This window comes from Carlito syrichta, unplaced genomic scaffold (assembly GCF_000164805.1).
Source record: "Carlito syrichta isolate Samal-C Ts95f unplaced genomic scaffold, Tarsius_syrichta-2.0.1 Scaffold308158, whole genome shotgun sequence".
Taxonomy (NCBI): Eukaryota; Metazoa; Chordata; class Mammalia; order Primates; family Tarsiidae; genus Carlito; species Carlito syrichta.
In genome coordinates this window covers 801,317-824,136 of record NW_007252254.1, presented here as the reverse complement: position 1 = coordinate 824,136, position 22,820 = coordinate 801,317, and the positions used below count along the sequence as shown (strand labels likewise).

General features: G+C 39.0%; 1 protein-coding gene across 2 annotated transcripts in view; it reads left to right on the top strand.

Moving 5' to 3' along the window:
• The window catches only part of GIGYF2 (GRB10 interacting GYF protein 2), a 148,173-nt gene extending 126,139 nt beyond the window's left edge, over nucleotides 1-22,034 (top strand). Inside the window, exons 23-29 of one of the 2 annotated variants that reach the window (XR_002482370.1) lie at nucleotides 4,112-4,234; nucleotides 9,189-9,404; nucleotides 9,525-9,730; nucleotides 10,947-11,101; nucleotides 12,615-12,825; nucleotides 15,237-15,384; nucleotides 20,201-22,034. Coding sequence is in view for 1 of the 2 variants with exons in the window: in XM_008065118.2 (XP_008063309.1) it covers nucleotides 4,112-4,234; nucleotides 9,189-9,404; nucleotides 9,525-9,730; nucleotides 10,947-11,101; nucleotides 12,615-12,832; nucleotides 15,237-15,384; nucleotides 20,201-20,268 (1,134 nt within the window). In the remaining variant the exon portion in view is untranslated. Of the gene's footprint in view, nucleotides 1-4,111; nucleotides 4,235-9,188; nucleotides 9,405-9,524; nucleotides 9,731-10,946; nucleotides 11,102-12,614; nucleotides 12,833-15,236; nucleotides 15,385-20,200 lie in introns of both variants that reach the window. The other variant, XM_008065118.2, reaches the window with a different exon arrangement.
• Nucleotides 22,035-22,820: the final 786 nt, after the last annotated feature.

Below are 22,820 nucleotides of genomic sequence, written 5' to 3'. Positions count from 1 at the left end.
AAAAAAAAAAAAAAAGTTATTGATCTCATCAATTTTGATGCCTTCTATTTAGTGTTTCTGCTTTTTTTAAAATACCTTTTTCACATTGGCAAAATGTTTCCCTTTGAGGACTTTTTTCATCCAGGGAAACAAAAATAAGTTACTCAGGGCAAGATCAGATTAATAGGGAGGATAGGGCATGGGGGGGGGGGTCATGCTCTTTTTGGCCAAAAACTGCAATACTCAGCATGGTGTGGATAGGTGCATTGTCATTGTGGAAGAACCAGTCACCTGTGTGGTACAATTTGGGATGTTTCTTCTGCAAATTGTGATGCAATCTTCTCAAAGCTTCCAGATAAAAACTTTGGTTGACCATTTGATCCAGAGGAATGAATTCCAAGTGTACCACAAGGGGCCCGCCCTCCAAAGATAATTCCAGGTTTTTTTTCAGTCCCCTCTCATATTTATAAGACTTATAAGTCTGTTAAAACTGACATCAGGTCACTCTCAGAGTTAGTTTCTGTTGCCTGCTTTTTTCCCAGTGTATGGGTTGGTCATACTTTCCTGTTCCTTGCAGGTCTCGTGCTTTTTTTTTTTTTTTTTTTACTGGAAATTGAACTTTTTTGATAATACATTATGGCAACTCTGGGTATGGTCTACACTCCTCCCTCTGGCTTCTTTTTGTTATCTGTTTGTTTTGTGACTGTGTTGATTATTTTAGTGAAGTTCAGCATTCCTCTTTTCCTCCCCATAATGTGAAACCTCTGCTGTTGCTCCTCTGGGGTGCAGCATTGGATGTGTCCAGTTACTCTGGGGCGACAGTAATTTTGTTCTCTCTTTGAGTGCCTTTTTCCTCACTCAGCTGGTAAGCTCTATTAGTTGCTAGCTTACTGCTCTGATGTTCTTATAAGTGCTTTGGGGCAAGACCACTACAGACTGACCCAGTCAAGTTTAGGCTTCTTTGAAGAAATAATTTCTGTCATCTATTTATGAGATTTGTTCTAACCCTAGGAGGACTTCTTCCACTTAGCTCTTTTCTTAGATGAGGTTGTGGCCTACAGTCTAGCCTGTATCTCTACTGGTGTCTTCCCAATTGCCTTTCACCCCATCTTCCACTATTTTTGAAAGCATAGTTAGACTTGAACTCTTCCTCTTTCTCTATCTTTTGCAAATCAAGTCAGTTCCTTTGAGAAGAGATATGGAGCTCTCCATTTTCTTTTTTTTTTTTTTTTTTGAGTTAGAGTCTCACTCTGTCGCCCAGACTGGAGTGCAGTGGCCGGGAGCGGCCTCGACCTGCTGGGCTCCGGCGATCCTTTCGCCTCAGCCTTCCAAGTAGCTGGAATTACAGGCATGTGCTACCACGCCCGGCTGATCTTTTGATTTATTGTAGAGATGAGGTCTCGCCGCCCACTCGGGTCTCAAACCTGCAGGCTCAGGCAATCCACTCACCTGAGCCTCCCAAAGGTGCGATATTACAGGCTGAGCCACTGAGCCCGGCTGGAGCTCTCCATCTTCTACCTGTTTCCTCCACCTCTACCCTCAACTGAGTCAACTCTGAAGATGGGAGCAGTGGCTTGCTTTTTTCTGACACTCTTGCTCAAGGGTGGGCAGAAGGATAGCTTCAGGTCTTCTTGGCTTGCCTTTCCTGGTGCCTTACAAGCCTCATCAAGGGTGATCAGGGCCCCAGTGTTCTGAGTGGTCCTATACTCCACCCAGAGTTTTCAACTTAAGAGTGGGACTGGGCACAAGAAGGGGGCTCCAGTCTCTCGGCTGCACATGTCTGAAACTTAGCCTTTGCAACAGGTAGCTGGTGCCAGGATGAGAAACACTGATGTTCTTTTTCTAAAAAGAAAGTGACTGAGGGGCGAGGGAACCCTTTGTCTTGAGTGCACCAGTCTGGAATAGAGTTTCTGTCTCACTGAGCTGGGAATAGGGAAGAGAGAGTGAGTCTTGGTTTCATTATACCGACTCTTGTAGTTCTTACTGAGTTTTAGCAGATTTTCTGGAATAAATGTTTCTTCATTTGCAATATACCCTTCGGAGCATTTCCAGTGACTTTAAATGGTTGCTTTAAAAATAATTTTCACCAGTTTTTCTGGGGAGCAGTTCCACAAAGCACCTCATGCTGTTAATACTGACAGTGGGACACAGTTATTTTTTAAAGCATAAACAGTGTTGAAAAGTGAGATAGCAATGTCAGGAGAGAAAAATAAGAGTACGTTTTTTAAAAAATCAGTGAAGGATATTAGACATTCGGGGGTCACAAGATGTGCCAAATTCCCTACTGTTTGCTTCTGATTTGGCAGAGGGTTGTTCTGAGAAGCATGAGACATACTGTAGTTCCTTGAGTGGTCAGTATAGGGAAATGGTTGGACTGGAGAGTGTCAGGAGGCAATACTGAAGGAGCTCCAGGATATTACTATTATTCCTATGTACCACAGATAAGACTTAAGAAAAATAATAGCTATCTGCAGATCTGGCTGTTTTGTGAAGAAGTCTTAGGTTTAGTCTGCAATTACCCCATAGAGGAGACCCGTGAAATATGGAGTATATATTTTGTGTGTATATATACCTAGAGAGAATGTGTATGTGTATGTGCATGCATATATATACATACATGCATATATATATACATATATATATACATACACACACATATATATGTGTGTATATCTATATGGAGTGAATGTGAATGTATTTTGGCACAGCAATGAGAAGAATCTCCAAGGTGCCCATGAGGATAATTGGCCATTTCCCAGCGCTAGTTGAGGTTCTGCTGAAGAGGGACGGGATTATTTCCTGGTTACAATGAGATACGCATCCACTGAGATTTTAGACAATAGTAGTGGTTATGGCTGCATCGGAATTACAAAAAATACACAGATTCTCTGGTCTTACCTTTGGATCTTCCAGTTACGATCAAGCCCAGGGCATCTACATTTTTACAGGTCCCTTTAGGTTATGCTGCCAGGTTTGAGATCTGCTGCCTTATTGATCTTGACAGTGCCTCCCAAATGAGTCATTTTCTATGAAGAGTTAGCCTTTGCTGGACTTTGCCTACCTAGCCCCCCACTTTTCTCTGTTAGCATTGCTCTGCACCCCTCCCCCGCCCCAGGACAGGTGCATTTTGCAAGAAATGCCCTACTGCCTATCATATTGGCCAGAATATTTTAAGGGTCAGTTATGTTCAGTAGTGTTGCAAGCATTTATTTGTAGAGTTGTTTGGCAATATCAGCAACAATTTAAACTGTTATACCTTTTATCCTGTCAGTTTCACTCCTAGAGATTTCTGCTTAAGATCCATTCTTTTTAGGAACTGTTTGACATTTTGTTTGTTTTCAATCTATGTTCATGTATTATTTTTATTAAACATTTTACAAAGGTCTGGTTAGGGTTTTTTTTTTTTGTTTAAGAGTTATAAGATGCCTTAAAATTAAAATGTATCTTTTTCTGGCCAAGAAGAGCAAGGAATTCTCTTAGAATAACCAGGCTTTGAGAACATTAAAGTATTCAGGATCCAGATATTTATACTCTGTTTTAGTCAATAATTGTAAGAAATGGGAAAAATCGAATTTTTTATTCAAAATAGCTTAGTGCTTATGACTGAAAACTACAGCCTGGTTAACAGTGACTACCTTTCATAAAAGACTAATTGAGTACTGTGCTAGCATACCTCATTAGCTGCCTCTCTCTGCTTTCCCTTCAGAAATCTTGTCTTTAATCCTTTCACTGGACAATAACATACCATGTTCTTTGTTGCTTTCTTGGATTAAAAATCTTCAGACCAAATTAGTGATTTTTAAAATTTACTCCTTTTTCGTTAAGACTATTTATTGCTGTGTATGTCAGTACAAGATATAACAAACTTGCTGTCCCTGCATGGTAGAACAAATAAGTGTATATGTGTATTTTAAATTATTTAAAAATAAACTTAGGTTTGCAACAATGACAAAATCTTAAGCAAAAAGAAGCAAACTGAGAGAATAGTGTATTAAAGGAATGAAGTTTTAATTGAATGCTGTAAGTGGAGTTGAGGGAAATGTGGATATTCTGACTTTTCATAATGTATTATTGCTTCTTTGTTTCTGGTTCACAGTTCCTAATAAACTCTCCTGTCTTCCCTTTTTATTAGCTTCCCTCTTCTTCAACGTGGGGCCAGCAATCGAATACAACAGCATGTCAATCACAGGCCACTCTGTCGTTGGCTGAAATCCAAAAACTAGAGGAAGAACGAGAACGACAGCTTCGAGAAGAGGTAAATTTTTAAAAGTGGTCTAGTCAAGCAGTGTTTCAGGATATCTAATGTGCATTTTGAGTTAGTGGTTCTGACTGTGGATTATGGGTTCTGATGAATTATTGTCAGAATTGCTGTGTGTTGTCTGAATTGGAAGTTCATTGTTAAACTCTTTAGCACATCATTCAGTCACCTTAGAAAATATGAAGAGTCTAACAGGAATAACATTAAGATTGGGTAACACAAATATTCCGTTTCCCTAAACATTTTACTGTAGCTCTCGAGAAAAGCACATAAATAAAAGTACACATGGTATTTAATATGGTGGGTGAGTTTTGCACAAGTTTATTGTTTGTTTGTAAATTTGATGTTTAGAATGTAGATTATAGCTTTCTCTAAAGGGCATTGGGTTCCTCGACTAGCTAAAAAAAACTTATGGTATGATGGAAATAAAGTACTTTTGCTTTTGAATTCATTGTTAGGGTAGAAAGCATACAAAAGAATGGGGAAGAATAGGGGGAGGAAAAGGAATAAGCCAGCTTTTGACAGAAAAAAGAAAAAGGATAATTTGTAGTTGGTTCAGCATGCCATTAGGTGCCTCATTCATTCATTGAAAACATTTACTGAGTACTACTCAGTTATAGTCTGGGGATATTGCTGAGTTTAAGATAAAATTCTCTGCATTCATGAAGCGTGCTTTCTAGTTGAGGAGAGATAGACAATAAAAATTAACTAAAGCACATGGTGTATTAAAGGGTGGTAAGTACCAGAGAGAAAAAGAACATGGGAATGGGACTAGGGGGATTGTTGGGAGTCAGGGATGGTGATGTTATAATGAATTGTCCAACTTTAGATAGTGTGGTTCAGGAAGGTCTTACTGAATAGGTGACACAGTATAGCAGAGTCTTGAAGAACATGCTTTATGTGGATATGATTTGAGGCAAAGAGGTCAGTCCATCTGTTGGAACCATAAGTTGTCATTTTTGGATTTGGGTCTTGTGGTTTACTGAAATAAGAGGGCCTTGGATATGCGAAGTAAAGTGGGAGTTGTTGGTACATATTTGCCGTGTAGTGTGCTTGAAGTCATCCAGTAGGTGAAAATGTTTCTTTGCCTTGAAAATTACCTTTTTTTCCCAACTTCATTTAAAGAAAAAGGATTGAACTTTCTCTGGAAGCATCTTTCTCTGAAAGGTTATCAACAAATGGATGCAGTACAGAGTATATCTCTTCCTTCAGGACTAGAAATTGTTGAAATAATTTTGGTTTCTGCCGAATGAAAAAATAGTGATAATGACTAGGAATCACAGGTTTTCTGCTCTCCACCTCTGCCTCCCACAAGCCCCTTTGTTCATTTTTTTGTCTACTAGAAGTTAATAATTATTTCATTTGTATTTGCATTTGATTAATTTTTTTTTTGAACCTTTAACTCTTCTCATTTTCTTCAAAATGCTTAAAAACGCCATTTAATACATATTTCTCATATAAGGAAACTCAAGATAATTTTATTTCATTTTTACTCTTGGAGGTGTCCTTTCTGGGACCCTCTAACCTGCTCCAATTTGGACACTTGGCTTGCTTCACAGCTGTTGTTCTTTTTTTCTTGAATTTCTGTCATTTGCATGTTTTCATCTGGATTGATCTTGATTTTTTTCATGTTTTGTCTTGTGTTCTCTGTCTCTGTCTTTTTGTTTTTTTGATGAGGCAATTTCTCAGTTTGCTCTTTCCGTTCTTCTATTAAGCATTTAACATATACTATCTTATATTAAATTTCTCTGAGTTCTTTTGTTTTTTAGTGTTTTTTTTAAAATAACCCTTTTTGTTTCGTTGAATGTACCATCTTGCCTCTCTAAGGATATTGTTTACTGATCACTTTGCAAAAGGCCAGCTCCTGGTTTTCCTTGTCTTGTTTTCATTTACACTTTATTTTGTTTATTTATTTACTTTGGTGTTTGGCTTATATCAAATGTTTGGTAAAATTGAGCCTTGTGTTTTTTTGTTTGTTTGTTTCCTCTTTTAATTTTTATTTTAAAATTGTGGGGTACAATTCAGGGCTAGGTGTACTTGCATGTATTCACCATGCAAGTACCCTTATTGATGAGGTATGCCGCTCCTTCCCCAGGCAGATATCGACACTATCAATCCCACCTCCCCACCCGCCCACTCCCCCACAGTTTCCCGCCACCTTCAATCCTTTTCTTATAGTAATATGGTAGTTGTTCAAGGTCCACTTATGAGTGAGAACATTTGATACTCAGCTCTTTGTTTTTGTGAGATATCACTCAGTATTATACACTCTGATTCCATCCAGATTGCTGCATAGTTCATGATTTTGTTCTTCTTTATGTCTGCATAATATTCCATTGCGTATATGTACCATATTTTTTTATCCATTTCTCTTTTGATGGGCAGCCAGTTGTTTCCATGTTCTTGCTATTGTGAACAATGAACATACATGTGCAGTTATCTTTTTCATAGAGTGACCTGAGTTCTTCTGGGTGTATTCCCAGTAGGGGAATTGCGGGGTCATATGGAAGGTCCATTTTTAGGGATTGCCATACTGATTTCCACAGAGGCTGCAAGATTGACCACATCATTGACCGTAAATCAAACACAAACAAATTTCATAAGATTAAAATTTTGTCATGCACCTTCTTAGAGCACAGTGGAATAAAAATAAATATCAACACCAACAAAGTTCCCCCAAAACCCACAAAGACATGCACACTAAACAGTATGATGCCTGGGTCAGCAATGAAATCAAAACAGAGATTAAAAGTTACCTTGAAACAAATGAAAATGAGGAAACATCTAACCAAAATCTCTGGGATGCCATGAAAGCAGTAGTAAGAGGGAAATTCATATCTTTACAAATACACGTGAAGAAAATGGAAATATCACAAGTTAACAGCCTAACAAGTCACTTAGGGAAACTGGAAATGCAAGACCACCAAAACCCTAACTTCAGCAGAAGTATCCAAATCACCAATATAAAAGCCCAAATCCAGGACATAGAAGACAAAAAGATACTACAAAAAATCAACGAAACAAAAACTGAGACCCTAAATAGACAAATAACAATCAAGGAAATTGATTATGTCAGAAGAAAACTACCTACAAAAAAAAGTCCTGGACCAGATGGCTTTCCAGCAGAATTCTACAAAGCATACAACAAGGAAATGATACCAATCCTCTTGAAAGTATTCCAGGCAATTGAGAAAGATGGAACTCTCCCCAAATCATTTTATGAAGGGTATCATTACATTGATACCCAAACCAGGTAAAGACCCAACAAAGAAAGAGAACTACAGGCCAATATCTTTGATGAACATAGATAAAATTCTTAACAAGATCCTAGCAAACCGGATTCAACATCACATCTCAAAATCATTCATCATAACCAAGTAGGCTTCATCCCCGGGATGCAAGGCTGGTTCAACATTCGTAAGACCATGAATGTAGTTAAATACATCAACAGATGTAAAAACAAAACTCCCATGATTATATCATTAGATGCAGAAAAAGCTTTTGATAAAATCCAGCACCCCTTCTTGAACATCTAGGCATAGGTGGAACATACCTCAAAATAGTAAAAGCCATCTACAAGAAACCCACAGCCAGCATACTCCTAAACAGACAAAAATTGTAACCATTTCCCCTGAAAACTGGAACAAGACAAGGATGCCCACTTTTACCCCTCCTGTTCAACATAGTTTTGAAAGTCCTAGCTAGAGCATTCAGAGAAGAGAAGGCCATCAGGGGTATCCAAATAGGAAAAGAGGAATCAAGCTATCTCTCTTTGCAGATGACATGATTGTATACTTTGAAAACCCAAGAGAATCTGCCAAAAACTTCCTTGCACTGATAAAGGACTTTGGCAAAGTCTCAGGGTATAAAATAAATGTACAAAAGACAATCACATTTCTATACACCAATAATAAACAAACAGAAACCCAAATAAAAAGCACAATTCCATACCTTGGCATCTTCCTAACCAGAGACGTAAAAGACCTTTACAATGAAAACTACAAAACACTGCTTAAAGAAATCAAAGATGATGCAAATAAGTGGAAAAATTTTCCATGCTCATGGATTGGAAGAATCAACATTGTTAAGATGTCCATTTTACCTAAGGCAATCTACAGATTTAATGCAATACCCATCAAATTGCCAGCAACATTCTTCTCAAACCTAGAAAAAACAATACAGGAATTCATATGAAGCCTTGTGTTCATATTTGCAAATGAGGCACTGAAAAGCTGAGGTTCTGTTATGTATGCCATCTTGGTGGCTTTCCCTGTAATACTTTCTGGCTGGGCTGTTCTGTTGGGGACACCTCTCCCCATTTGATGGGACCTATAGGTGTGTTTTTTTGTGTAGGTTAGCTTCCCTATAAAATAATATGACAATATGGTTTGATCTCTCCTACAGGAAACTTTCGGTTTTCTGCTGTGGTAAGGGAAAGACAATTGCCCAACTGTATAGGGTGGGGGAAGTAGTGCCTCTTTTTACAGATTTTTATCCATTCTTCTGTTAGAGAGACTCATCATCTCTAACTCCTGAGCTTTTTGTATGAATCTGCCTTATCTGAGCTTTCTTTACTTAGGTTTTCATTTATTGGATCTATTATGTTGGTTATCATTATTATCTGCTTTCCAGCTTTTAAAGTCTATTTTGTTCTCTTTGTCCTTTGGGTTTATACTTTTAAAAATATATACATTTACGCTTACATTTTGGTGCTTTAGGAAGTAAACGTGTGTCATTTCCACTGAAAGGCCTACTTAATTTTTAAGGGGTAATTCTACAGTTAATCTTTTTATTCTCCTCTTAATACTTGTAGCAATTTACATTTTTATTTGCAGCAAAAAATTAATCCTATGTAGTTGCTATGTGTTTACAGTCCATTTAGTATACTGGACATTTGTAACTATTATCTAAAAACAGGACTCCTGAGCTAGCTTGTATTTTTATGAAACAGCAAAGGCGCCAGCAGAGGGAATTGATGAAAGCTCTTCAGCAGCAGCAGCAACAGCAACAGCAAAAACTCTCAGGTTGGGGGAATGTCAGCAAACCTGCAGGTACCACAAAATCTCTTCTGGAGATCCAGCAAGAGGAGGCCAGGCAGATGCAAAAGCAGCAACAGCAACAGCAGCAGCAACAGCACCAGCAACCAAACAGAGCCCGTAATAATACGGTGTGTTCATTTTCCTAAGCTGTTGTTGAATGGGCTAGTGTCATGTTCTCTTTTCTAACTATTGTGAACTATCTTTTTAATATTATTAACTATAATCATTTTTCTTTTTTTCTTTAACAGCATTCCAACCTGCACACCAGCATTGGGAATTCTGTTTGGGGCTCTATAAATACTGGTCCTCCTAACCAGTGGGCGTCTGACCTAGTCAGTAGTATTTGGAGTAATGCTGACACTAAAAACTCCAATATGGGATTCTGGGATGATGCAGTGAAAGAGGTGGGACCTAGGAATCCAACAAATAAAAATAAAAACAACACAAGTCTCAGGTACGGCTTACAGTGATTACACCTATGCACCTCAGTTGGTTGGGAGGTAGAGGTGGGGTAAGTGGGATGTTGGGTGGGCAAGGAAAGGTAGCTATTTAGTTTTGGCTTATTGTTTTTATCTGTGTGCAAGCATATGTGGTCATAATTACAGTGATTGCTTTCTTTCCCATAAAAACACATTTGTATTATTTCTAGGGGCTCCTTCTGCTGAACACTTTAATTCATTGCCTATTGCATGGTGATCACTTAATAAATATTAGGAATAGTGTAATGTTTTTGTTGTTGAACATTTCTCCAAGATATTCTATAGCTATCTTAGCATTTTTCCAAAATTTGTATTTTTTAAGTTATGAGTATTAAACTATATATATTATAGTGAGTATTAAAAAATCTCTGTAATGACCTTAATTATATTATAAGAAGTATTAAAAATGTCTCTGTAATGACCTTAAACCTACTTATTTTTATGGTAAGTTAGTTACATTTTGTCTTCATCTTTCTTTCCTCAGTATACAGTGTTGTTGAACGAACATGGGTTTTAGTGTTAAACATATGAACTCAAATCCCAGCACTACCACTTATTAGCTGTGTGACCTTGGGCAAGAGGGAGCCTCTTTGGGCCTCGGTTCCCTCATTGGTAAAATGAAGATAATAATAACAACTTCATGGGTGTAGTTGTAAAGATTAAATGAATACATGTGAAGTAGTAAAGTGCCTGGCACATAGTAATAACTACTTAATAAATGGTAGTGTTGTCAGATTGTTTCTTCTTGATTGAGGGCCTCATATATTATGACTAGGATAATAAATATCTGTGAGTTTACTGAGCATCTTTGCCAGGCACTGTGCTCTAGGCGTTTTTGTACAATATCTTTATTACTTGTGATAACCCAAAGAAGTGTTAGTACCATTTTACAGATGAGGAAACTGAGGCTTAGTAAAATTAAACAACTTAAGGATACATAGAAAGAATTTCATCATTTTTTTCTAAATAGAAGCCTTATATTCACAAACTAGGTTATATTAGCTGAGACTAGATTTTAAGGGGGGAGGTATCCAATCCAAATATTTTAATTTTTTTCTTTTTTGAAGCCAAGCATTGGATTACTGGACATTCACCCAGTGTTGCCAGGACATTATCTATTTACGGTGTTGTAGTATAATCATATAGTAACAGTTTCTGGGACTATAATATCGCCCTATTGTTTTGCTTTAGTAAATCTGTAGGTGTGTCTAACCGGCAGAATAAGAAAGTAGAAGAAGAAGAAAAGTTGCTGAAGCTCTTTCAGGGAGTAAATAAAGCCCAAGATGGATTTACCCAGTGGTGTGAACAGATGCTTCATGCCCTTAATACGGCAAATAACTTGGATGGTAAGAATTGGGAAAACCCAGCATGTGAAATGACAGAGCAGGACCCACAAAGAGGTTGGCAAACTGGAATGATGGGCCAAAACTCAGGAGATGAAATCTAAGAAGGTCAAATCTTGCACCTGCCATAAGAACTTGACTCTTTAGTAGTAGTATTTGTGAGAATACTTCTGTAACACTAAGCTCAAATAGGTTATTGGTGGTTGCCAAAAAAAGTAAATGTTTATCTCAGCTTGCCTTGATATATATGACAGAGGAGGTCATAGTTCTGTTCTGCTCATTTTATGGGGGGACATTGCCAGCTGTATCAAGTTCAAAAGAAAGTTACTATCTTTTTAGGGGCAAAGGTCAACATGGGGAGGAGATGACTGAGGTGATGTGACATCATTCTCTTCCTATTTTGGTGGGAGGGAGTGGGAATTGTGATAGAGCAAGTAGACTTATTTTGCGTAGGATAAAACTAGGACCAATGTGTGAAAGTGATATAGTTTCAGTGCATTTTGAAAAAAGACTGGCTCATAGTTAGCTGTTTACAAAGATAACTATCTCCTAAATGTTAAGCACAGACTGGTTACTATGTTATAGAAAGGATTCCCATAACTGATAGAGTAAGTTCAACTTGTTTACCTCTGATATCTTGTCTAAAGCCAAGAGTCTGTTATTTAAAAACAGAGCAGTAAAGGAATTGAAGGATCTGTTTGCAGCATCTTAACAATATCTAATGATCTAAAAGTCTATAGAGGCAATAATTATAAATAATAGTAATGGCTACCATCCATTAAGATACCTACCATGTGCTAGGCACTCTCTTGGGTAACGTATGTTATCCCAGTTTTTAAATTCTTGTAGTAATTTTAAAAGATACCATTACAAGGTAGGTGATATTATCCCCATTTTATAAATTAGGAAACAGAGGCTCAGAATGGTTTAGTAACTCATCAAGGTCACACAGCCACCAAATTTAGAGTCTGGTTTTAAACCCATGTCTAACTCGGTGTGCTTTTTCTCCGATGTCACACTGCTTGCATTTTCCGTTTGATGTCTTTCTAAATATACAATATCTCAGTGGATTGAAAATTCCAGGAAGACTTTTATTTATATCTTTCATACTTGTTGTGGTGCTTGGCGCACGTCATAACACTAAGTAAACATTGATTGAATTTAAGGAAAGAAAGAATGAATTCCCCCAAGTTACTTCAGTCTTAGGCAAGGAACTGTTTCAAACAATATACTATTTAGTTTCTGCCAACATAACATTTAGTGAAATTGAACACGTGATATATCTTTGTTTGACTCTATGCTATTTCAGATACTTTTGGGCATTGTGATGATGGTGTTTTTTTCACTTCTGTGTGATAGATTAAAAAATATTTAACACTGTTACATACCTTTCCAATTTCTGTCGTTAATGTCTATATTAGGTGTGACAGTATATTAAAAAACTGAAACTGATTTTTTGTACGTGGTCTTTTATTATTTCTTCATTATTTCTTATGTCTTCTCTCCCATCTTGCAGTTCCCACGTTTGTTTCTTTCTTGAAAGAAGTAGAATCTCCTTATGAGGTCCATGATTATATCAGAGCCTATTTAGGAGATACTTCTGAGGCCAAGGAGTTTGCTAAGCAATTCCTTGAGCGCCGTGCCAAACAGAAAGCCACCCAGCAGCGTCAGCAGCAGCAGCAGCAGCAGCAGCAGCAGCAGCAGCAGCAGCAGCAGCACAACAGCAGGTATAAAGTAGCGTTGTATGTGCAGTACCTCTGTGGTATTAATGTCTTTAAATATTGAATAACCAGGGAAATGATAATTAAAACAAAGATACCATTTTTGTAAATTCAATGACCAAAGCTTTTTAAAATGTATAGACTTCATATTTCAAATTATATGTCCAGAGACTTTTGTGAATTTCCAAAATGGCAGATATAACCATTCAGTCTTTACTAGATATGCCAGTCCCATTTTTCTTGATTCATATATGTATCTTAGTGAGATTACAAATTCCAACACATCAGAAACTTGTAAATTTGGTTTTGAAAAGTTAAAACTCGCAAATGGTAAATCCTCTAGTGTCCAGTGTACTCAGTACTGACAGTACTACAGAATGCTAGGTATTTCCTGTGTTGTTGATGGGGATATTAAAGGTATAGTAATGATTCTCATTATTCATCAAGTCCCCATGAACACTGAATTAGCAAATACGGAACCACTGATCCTAGGGGAATATACAGGGCCAGGTTCCCATGAGGCCCTGGTCACAATATTTTCAATTTTTTAATATATAACCTTATAAAAATGGTATTTATTTGTTTAAAGACATCTTATTTTAATGTGTTGATTGTTTAACATTGAACTCCCAGCCTGAATATGTATATAATTCAGCCTGAATAAAGCTTATCCAGCACATATTTTCTCCCTAAGGCATGTCATAGCCTTCTTGTGCTTAGGAACGTCAGACAACTCTTAAGCACCACACTCGGGAATTACTTTAAACAGTGAAATTACTAGTAAAAAACACAAAAAATTTGGAAAATAAGGCACTAAATAAACCACGAAAAGGACACCTGTTTGCAGTTTTGAGAACTGTAACAAGAAGGCATTGTTTACTTATTCTACCTCAATTAGGAATGTGTATCTTGAGCGGCTCAGTTGTTTTGCTGTTCTGTACACGTGCATGTGCAGAATGACCATTAAAGCACTCAAGTTTTGATTTGGGGTTTACAAATAAATTTTAGCAAGTAGGTGAATTCACAAAAATGGAATCTGTAGGCATTGATGATTGTGCATATTTTCTGAAAGATAAGTTGTCAGGGCTCATGGAGAGACTTAAAAATACTCATATCCTTGAATCCTATAATTTTTATTCTAGAGATTTCAGTATTTGTTATAGTCACTTCTGGGGTGTGGAAGATACAGTGAAGTAAGTACAGGGCATTTAAAACCCAGCCAAGTAGGTGGGCTAATAGGGATAAATTGAAGGAAAGTGAAAGATGTAAACACCAGAACACCACTAGGAAAAATAAGGAATTAAAGGAGAAGGCATTGTTATAGCAATACAGAAGGCTCTTTTCATTTGTGAAATGGCTCTCCTCTGTGGAATAAAACAGGAAGATGGAAGCCCAGCAAATATGTGCACACATGGGTGCATCCATACACACACACTCACTCACACCAGGGTTGTCCTTCCACAGTGTTTTTTTTCCCACTTCTCCCCCACTACCATTACCTGTGCTTTCTGGCTTATTGAAATGGGTCCCAGTTTAAAATGAAGTGCTCTGATAAGAACAACAAGTATGAAGGGCTGGCAGAATATTTCATAGTCTAACCAGTTGGTAGAAAATGTATAGACAGTATTTTGGGGGCAGATCCTTTCTGGGATTGCTGATAGGAATAACATATACAACTTTATCCTTCTTGGTAATATGCTGCCAGCTGGTCTGCAACTTGTTCTTTCTGTCCTGGGGTCCAGAGAACAAAGAAACCTGCTTTAGATAGGTAGGGGGTGTACATTTTCAGAGTGCAGAGTTTGTGATTGTTTGTTATATATTTCATTTCCTAGTGGATGGTACAGACTTCATATATACTAGAGAAGTTCTGACAGCTATGCTGTCACAGTAGGGTAGAAACCTGGAGTTTCCAGGAAAGACTTTGTGGAATGTCTGAATTTTTTTTTTTTGAGTTGGAGTCTCACTCTTGTCACCCCGACTGGAGTGCAGTGGCACGCTCCCAGTCACCACAGCCTTGACCTGATGGGCTCCGGCGATCCTTCCGCCTCAGCCTTCCAAGTAGCCGCCAGAGCCTTCCAAGTAGCTGGAACTACAGGTGCGTGCCACCATGCCTGGTTAATTTTTGATTTATTGTAGAGATGAGGTCTCGCCAAGTTTGCCCTGGCAGTTCTCGAACCCGTGGGCTCAGGCAATCCATTCACCTTGGCCTCCCAAAGCACTGGAATTAGAAGCTGAACCACCAAGCCTGGCCGAATGTCTGAATTTAAATGAAAGAAAATGGTGGCTCGGTGGCCTGCACTTGGTTTTAATATCATCAGAACCTGTGATAGGCTTTTGTTTGTAAAGTCAATCATTTTCTCAGGGTGGGTCAAAACTGCATCCATGTGTAATCTCGGTTATGCTGTCTTGTTTCACAGGACTCTGTGTGGGGACTGAACCACAGTACACTCCATTCAGTATTTCAGACCAATCAAAGCAACAACCAACAATCCAATTTTGAGACTGTGCAAAGTGGCAAGAAGAAGAAAAAGCAGAAGATGGTCCGAGCAGATCCCAGTTTGTTAGGTGAGCCCAGGCCTAACATCTCAACTGAGTGTTGGAGGAGTGCAGATGATAGCAGTTACACTCTGTGAGTCTCTGTGGTACATTGTTTTTCAAGAAGGAAATATTTCTTATATCAAATTGATTTTTTTGACTGGGTCAAAATAAATAGCCGATATTTGCTAGGCGTGCAGGAGCTCTGCTTCATGTGCTACTGGCGGTAAGAAAAGTAATAACAACTTACATTATAGGGTGCTTTAAACGTTAAAGCATTATTTAATATTTAATATGGATTTCCCTGGAGAGCCTTCAGTGATTTACTTGGAAAATAATGCTAATGAAAAATATAGAAGTAGTTTAAAAACTTAAATACTGATTTGCATTGGAAGCAGACCATACATCTAATCAGATGTTCAAATAAGAGAGTCAGTATATGTTGATAATCATTCTGTGTGTGTTACCCATGGCTATTTTTGTCTAGCATTAAGGACCATACAAGACAGCTTCCTGGAAAAGGCGACATCTGAATTTGGTCTTTAAAAGATTGGCAGGAAGGATGGGTGATATTGTTTCAGGAACATTGTGGGCTGCCCATGTTGCTTAAATTGGCCTAACAACCTCATAGACAGTGATGAAACTAAAATTATTTTCTATTTGTAAATGTAAAATTAGCTGTCAAAAAATCATACTGTCTATAGTAGAATGAGTATATTGGCAAAGATGACAGTTTGGGATGTTAGCCCTGTCAGGAGGGTAGGCCAGTTAGGAGGCTGTAGTATATAGTCCAGGTGAAAGATGCTAGTGGCTTGAAGATGGAGAGGAGTTAGCTAGGTTTCAGAAATTCAGGTGGTAGCATCAGCTGGGCAGTTGTAGTGGAAAGGTCTTGGACTTGGGAAGTAGGATGAACAGTGTTGCCATTTTCTGGGAAATGATGAGCATGGGAAAATGGAGCAGGCTGAGGGAGAGGATGATGGTGCTTGAGTGTTGGGTAGGTTGAGTTTAAAATGCCTGTGGGACATCATGAAGAATCAAAGAGCCCACACAGCAAGAGGCAGTTGTAACCCTGCTCTGTTCTCTGGGTAAGATCCTCACTCTCCTTCAGAGGTTTCCTGCCCTGGGGGAGACAGCATGACAGTAACAAAAACCTGACTTTGAGGACTGCCCTTTGGAATGGGTACCTGAAAGCTGGGTTTGGGAACTTAGAGACCTGGTGAAATTGTTTTCCTCTCCTTGTCTCGAAAGCTAATGTTCAGGATAGATAGAACAATCTGAAATTGTTTGCAATTTGGACAGAAGTAGGTGAACAGATTTAAACATAGTTCTTGAGTTCTAACTGGTTTCTATCTAAGAAGCCATTGCTGTTTCACATTGGGACTTGAGGGGTAGTCTGTCAGGGAAAAGCTTCCTCTGAAAATGAGGCCAAGTTGTTTGGACTTAATATTCACTCAGATCCCATCTTCTATTATAGATGTAAGAAAGGAAGGGACTTTTAAAAAATCTCCCTGTAATAGAGTGGTAGATAGGTCATCCTAGAAAGAGTTTAAGGACTCTCTATACCCGGAAGGAGCCGAAAAACAAATGTAAGGGACGTAAAACCGTTCAACAAAGTATTGATGAAACTCACTGGTTTACATCAACCATCTTATGAAAATTATTGCTTGACTAAACCTCTGTCTGAAAGTTCCTCTAATTGCTCATTTTTGTCCCATACTTATTTCCTTTTTTTTTTTTTTATTTTAGTCGAAATCTCAGTGTCACCCAGGCTGCAGTGCAGTGGCATGCTCGTGGCCACCACAGCCTCAACTTGCTGGGCTCAGGCGATCCTTCCACTTCAGCCTTCCAAGTAGCTAGAACCACAGGCACTCGCCACCATGCCTGGCTAATTTTTTGATTTATTGTAGACATGAGGCCAAGTTGCCTAACCTATTCATGAACCCCTGGGCTCAGGTAGTCCTCTTGCCTCCACCTCCCAAAGTGCTGGGATTATAGGAGTAAGCAACCGCGCCTGGCCCCATACTTATTTTCATTTATTATTTTAAAATTTATATATTTTGAAATTTTTCTCAGATTTACTTACTGAAAAAATTGAATAATTACCCATCAGTTAGTGACAAGTTCCTCATGCTTAAAATGAGAAAATGGGTTCTAATTTGATCTTAAGTGTTCATGGTAAAGACAATCACTGTTGGAAAGAAAACTTTACTTCTAAAACAAACCAGCAGAGGGAGCCCTGGCCTAATTATAATTACCAATATCCTCCAGTGTGTTAGTCTTCCTAAATTTGTAGGAGCTCCAAGGTGGCCATTGTGAACCAGCTACTTGTGCTTGGATATGATAAATATATATACACAATGCAGTTTTTCCCCAAGCCAACTTTCCTTATAAGAACAGTCTCACAAATCTTAAAGAACTCGCGTGAGTGAGTCTGTTCTGAACTTAATAGAATATGGTCTTTAGAGCAAGGCATAGTGAGTGGGTTGAATCCTCATTTGTGTCGCTTTGGGTTTCATGGTATCCCAGTGCTCTCCCTTCTGTCAATTGGGAGGATGACTGTATACCTTACTAGTTTTTTAATGACAGTTAAATGAGATCATGTCTGCTAAAAGCCTAGCCTAGTAGTCAACATACTATAGCATTGAATAGTCAACTATTTTTAGGCCACAGATTTCATCCTTTCTGTCTTTGCATTTAATTAAAATTAACTTATTATTTTTAAGCATTTCATTTCTCTCTATTGTTTTTTAATCACAATTTATCTGTTGTTCTTCTCCTTTTTTTTTTCTTTTGTGTTGAAGTCTCACTTGGTCACCCAGGTTGGAGTACAATGGCATGATCACAGCTCACTGCAACCTGGACTTCCTGGGCTTAGGCTATCCTTCTGCCTCAGTCTCCCAAATAGCTGGGACTGTAGGCACATGCCACCATGCCCAGCTAATTTTTAAAAATTTTTTGTAGGGACAGGGTCTCATTGTGTTGCTTAGATTGGTCTCAAACTCCTGAACTCAAGCAGTTCTCCCACTTTGGCCTCCCAAAGTGATTGGATTACAAGCATGAGCTGTCATGCCTGGCTTTTATTCTTAAAATATACAGGGCCGGGCTTGGTGGCTCAACCTGTAATCCCAGCACTTTGGGAGGCCGAGGCGAGTGGATTGCCTGAGCCTGTGGGTTTGAGACCAGCCAGGGCAACTTGGTGAGACCTCATCTCTACAATTAAAAAAAAAAAATTACCCAAGCATTGTAGCGCTCGCCTATAGTTCCAGCTGCTTGGAAGGCTGAGGTGGAAGGATTGCCGGAGCCCAGCAGGTCAAGGCTGCAGTGGCCATGAGCGTGCCACCGCACTCCAACCTGGGTGACGGAGTGAGACTCCAACTCAAAAAAATATATATATATGTGTATATATATATATACACACACACACACATACATGAAGCCAAAAACACCTCCATTAGAATAAAGCGGTAGTTCCTATCATAGATTGACCTTTAGGTTCTTGCACTTACCTAATTAAACCATTACTTTAAAAATATGAACACTGAGCTTTTCATTATTTTCAAGGGAAAAAAATGTTTTGTGGGTTATGGGAACGTAGTTGATGGGATGGGGTTTCAGCCTTGTAAGCAGCTTGCACCACAGTTTCCTTGGTTAATAAATAGGCATGTTTATTTTTTTCAAGTCATGATATTTTTGAGTCAGGCTGTTTTTGTTATGTAAGGCGTTTTTGTTTATTATTGGTACATTTCAAATGTGTGTTTGTTTGAAAACTTGAATGTTAAAGAACAAAAAAAAGAGGGTGAAGAAAACCCAACTAATATTAACAGAACTGCTTTTAGAATAGAGCACATTGCCTATTTGCTTTTTTGGTATTCAAATACACTTTCCAGCAGCTAAAAAAGTTTGGGATTTCACTCAGGGGAGATGAATAGGAAAGTTTTTTGAGAGTCACTCAATTCAGAGAGGTGGTGTTCACCATAATTTTATTTATCAACCTATGATTATGGAGATTTGGGGAAAATTACATACATGTGATCATTGGCATTAAGCATAGGTTTTCAAATGTCAGTTGTGTTTGTGAGTACTTTTTGTTGCCTTCAGTAGTGTGCTAGTACTGTTTTTTTCTAAACCAGATTCCATTTTGGTTAATCAAGTATTGCTAACATTCTTTTGGGGGGGAGGGAGCAGATACGCTGACAGTAGGTTGAACTGAATAAAGTACTTTAATTTTTTTGTTCTAATGTTGGAAAGAGAAGCTGTGAGGGCTCTGAGGATCTTACAATGGGTCTTCCTTGAAGCCTCCCACCACTGAATGGCAAAAGCTCCTGACCATAATCTTGACAAAGTTTTTGACTATAGGAAAATGTATTCCCACTAAAGTGAGTCTGAGGTTGAAGGAGTATTAATCCCACTCAGATTTCAAAGTCATGTGGCTAAGTAGTTACAGAGTACTTAGTGTGTGCCTCCCCACCCCTCCACGTAGACACACACATATACACACACACTTTCTTTCAAGGTAGACCTAAATTAACTTTTCCCCAGGGCTAGCCTGGCCTGTCCTTAACACACTTACATTACATTATCTTCTCAGATTCTCTAAGGCAGTGCTTTGCAGTTCTTTTTAAGTGGTAGTGCTGTTTTGTTTTGTTTTCTCAGAGCCATAAGAAATAAAACAGAAATCTTTCGTTGGAAAAACAAAAAGCTACTGCTGTGATTTTTGTCCTTCTTCTGTCTCTCTTTAGTTCCGCATGTTACGCTCAAAGATGAGACGTATTCCAGCCCACTGCCTTGGATTTGAGCTACTTGGTTGTCTGAGTGTGATCACTCATAACTCATTTTTTTCCTGCAGGATTTTCAGTCAATGCATCATCGGAGCGACTCAATATGGGTGAAATAGAGACTTTGGATGACTACTGAGCACCTGCCAGAGAACTGGCCTTCCTTCTCCTGTCTGCCAACTATGGAGTCTCCACCTTTGGATACAACACTTATTCACCATTTACTCTCTCACTTTGCAACAAATCACAGAACCGATCATCTCAGGCTTTTTCTTCTAGCCCTTTGTGTTCCAGATTCTTTAAACTGTTTTTGTTGGCGAATATCTCAGACTGTAGATAAGTGGACTGGACCCTGTGTCTTGGGGGTGGCAGTTAGGATTATTCCCCAACAAGGCTGATTTTGGGCAGCACACGTCCACTGTGCTGTGATTTCACCTACTATCTCCTGGAAAGTGTGTTGGGATCTGCCAATAGCAGCTTGCTTTCTTTTGTCACTTTTTTCTTCTGTTTTGTTTTTTCTTCTTCTCCTTCCCCCACCCCTCACCTCCCCAATTAGGGGAAGAGGTCTAACTGGTGCAATCATGAAGAAAGTTAATGGTTAACAGACACTGGCCAGCAACAAAACATCCCATGGACTGTGACTCGAGGGTCCATCAGAGACAGTTAGAGCTTTCCCAGTCTGAATGTTGCATTGCCACGGCTAACTTTGGGATTGCATCAGGAGCCCTGAGTGGGGTGGAGTTTAGGTTGGTTTGATGTTGCACATCCCTCATCTATTCTTTCTGAGCATCCTTTCGGAGAAAGAATTTATGTTTTTCTTCATTAGATAGTGACTCCTGAGCAAGCTGACTTCTCCCCTGGCATACTCCAACCTGATTGGTCAAAGGAAAAACCCTATGACCTGGGAGAGGGACTTATTCTTAATTTTTCTTTCTTACAAAACTGATTTTTCCCATAAATATTTTTACTTCAGAGGACTAGGACCAGTTTGTTTTGGGCCCTTCTGCTGAAAATTTGTCTCGTTTAAGAGGCAGTTAGGATCTTTATCATATGTATGAATTTGTATAATTTCATTTTGGATAGGGATAAACTTTTGCTTCTGATAAAAGCCTGGAATTTCATCTGGTTCCTCAGAGCATTGCGTGTGTGTCTTGCTGTGGCCTGGAAAAGGTTTTGTTTAAAGATTCTGGGATGGCAAGTTGCTTGTCTTTTCTGAAAAGAGAATGTACAAAACCTGACCAACTTTAAGACCTTCATCCATGGAAACCACTATTCAGGAGGATGCAGTGGGCTGGAGGGAATGGGTGAGAACAGGAGCGGAAAGCCCGGGCCGACTTCTGGTCACTGCCTCCTAATACCTTTCACTTCAAGTAGAAATGTACTCAAGTCCTATTTATAAACAGGTATTCTTCCTGCCTCCACCAAACCCCTACAGAACATAACCCGGCATTGCCACTCACACTTAGGTTGGAGCTTCGGGTGACTGCACCTGTGCTAACAGTGCATGGTTTGGTCGGCTCCTGGTCAGGCACCTATGCTTTTTGTCATTGTTGCCTGAAGAAGGCTGGAGTTGCTCTGAGAGCAGTTTGGTCTTGGAGAATTATATTTGACTTCTATTTTTATCATTTTGGTTCACCATTCTCCCTATCCCTTCTTGCCTCCCTCCCTCCTAAACATGTATAATAACTATACAGAGACTGCTACAAACTTGTACATAGTTTTTGGATCAAATAGCATGAGGAGATGGGAAACCATTAAAATTGGGACTCCTACTCTCCCTTGCTTTGTAAATTCAAGAGGGGGGTGGGAAAGAGGGATAGTTAAAATGTTTACAAAACTTTAAGCTCCCTCGGAATTTTTGCCAGTGTGGAGGAAAATAAAGAAATTAAATAAAACCTGGTTGTATTCTATCTGAGCTTACCTCTTGTACTCGCCTTTGTTGAGGCTGAGTTTTGCACTAAACTGTTCCTTTTGGCACAGTGGAAAAGCTCCAAGCACCCGAGACATGGAGACAGTCATGGTTTTCTCTGCCAGACCATGGAACACTGGCTGGTTCTGTATTTGAGAATGTAGAGTTCAAGGCAAACATCAGTAAGTTTGACCAAATGTCTTCTCTCCTTTGACTGTCCCTTTCTGCTGTAGATGGGCCCCTGCCCTCACACCAGTGACACACCCCTCTCTGAATGTGCCTCTCTAGGGCTTGTCCACATCTTCTCAACCAGACTCCACTGTGTGTGTGTGTTCAGGAAAAATGGAAATAAATTTTTGGAAATTGAAAGTGGAGTGGACAGATTACAGGGAACGCAGTCATTTTGGTCATGGAACATTCCATTTGCTTAACCAGGAGACTTGCTTCTATCTGCGGAATTTCCCACTTAGTAGAAAGAAACTCTTCCCTGGGAACGTTAGTTTCTGTCTCTCTCAGTTTTACACTCTCTCATATTCTCATCTGCTCACAAAAACCTGCCATTTTCTAATTCCCTTCTATGAACTTATTTCCAAATTTTCTTCACTCTTCCTGAGTTTTGAAGTATTTTGTACACTGTTTGCTTCCAGGTTTTTTTGTTTTGTTTTCTGGAGAATAGAGTCTTACTATATTGCCCAGGTAGGTCTTAAACTCCTGAGTTCAAGCGATCCTCCCATTTCAGCCTCCTGAGTAGCTGGGACTACAGGCATGTACCACTGTGCCCT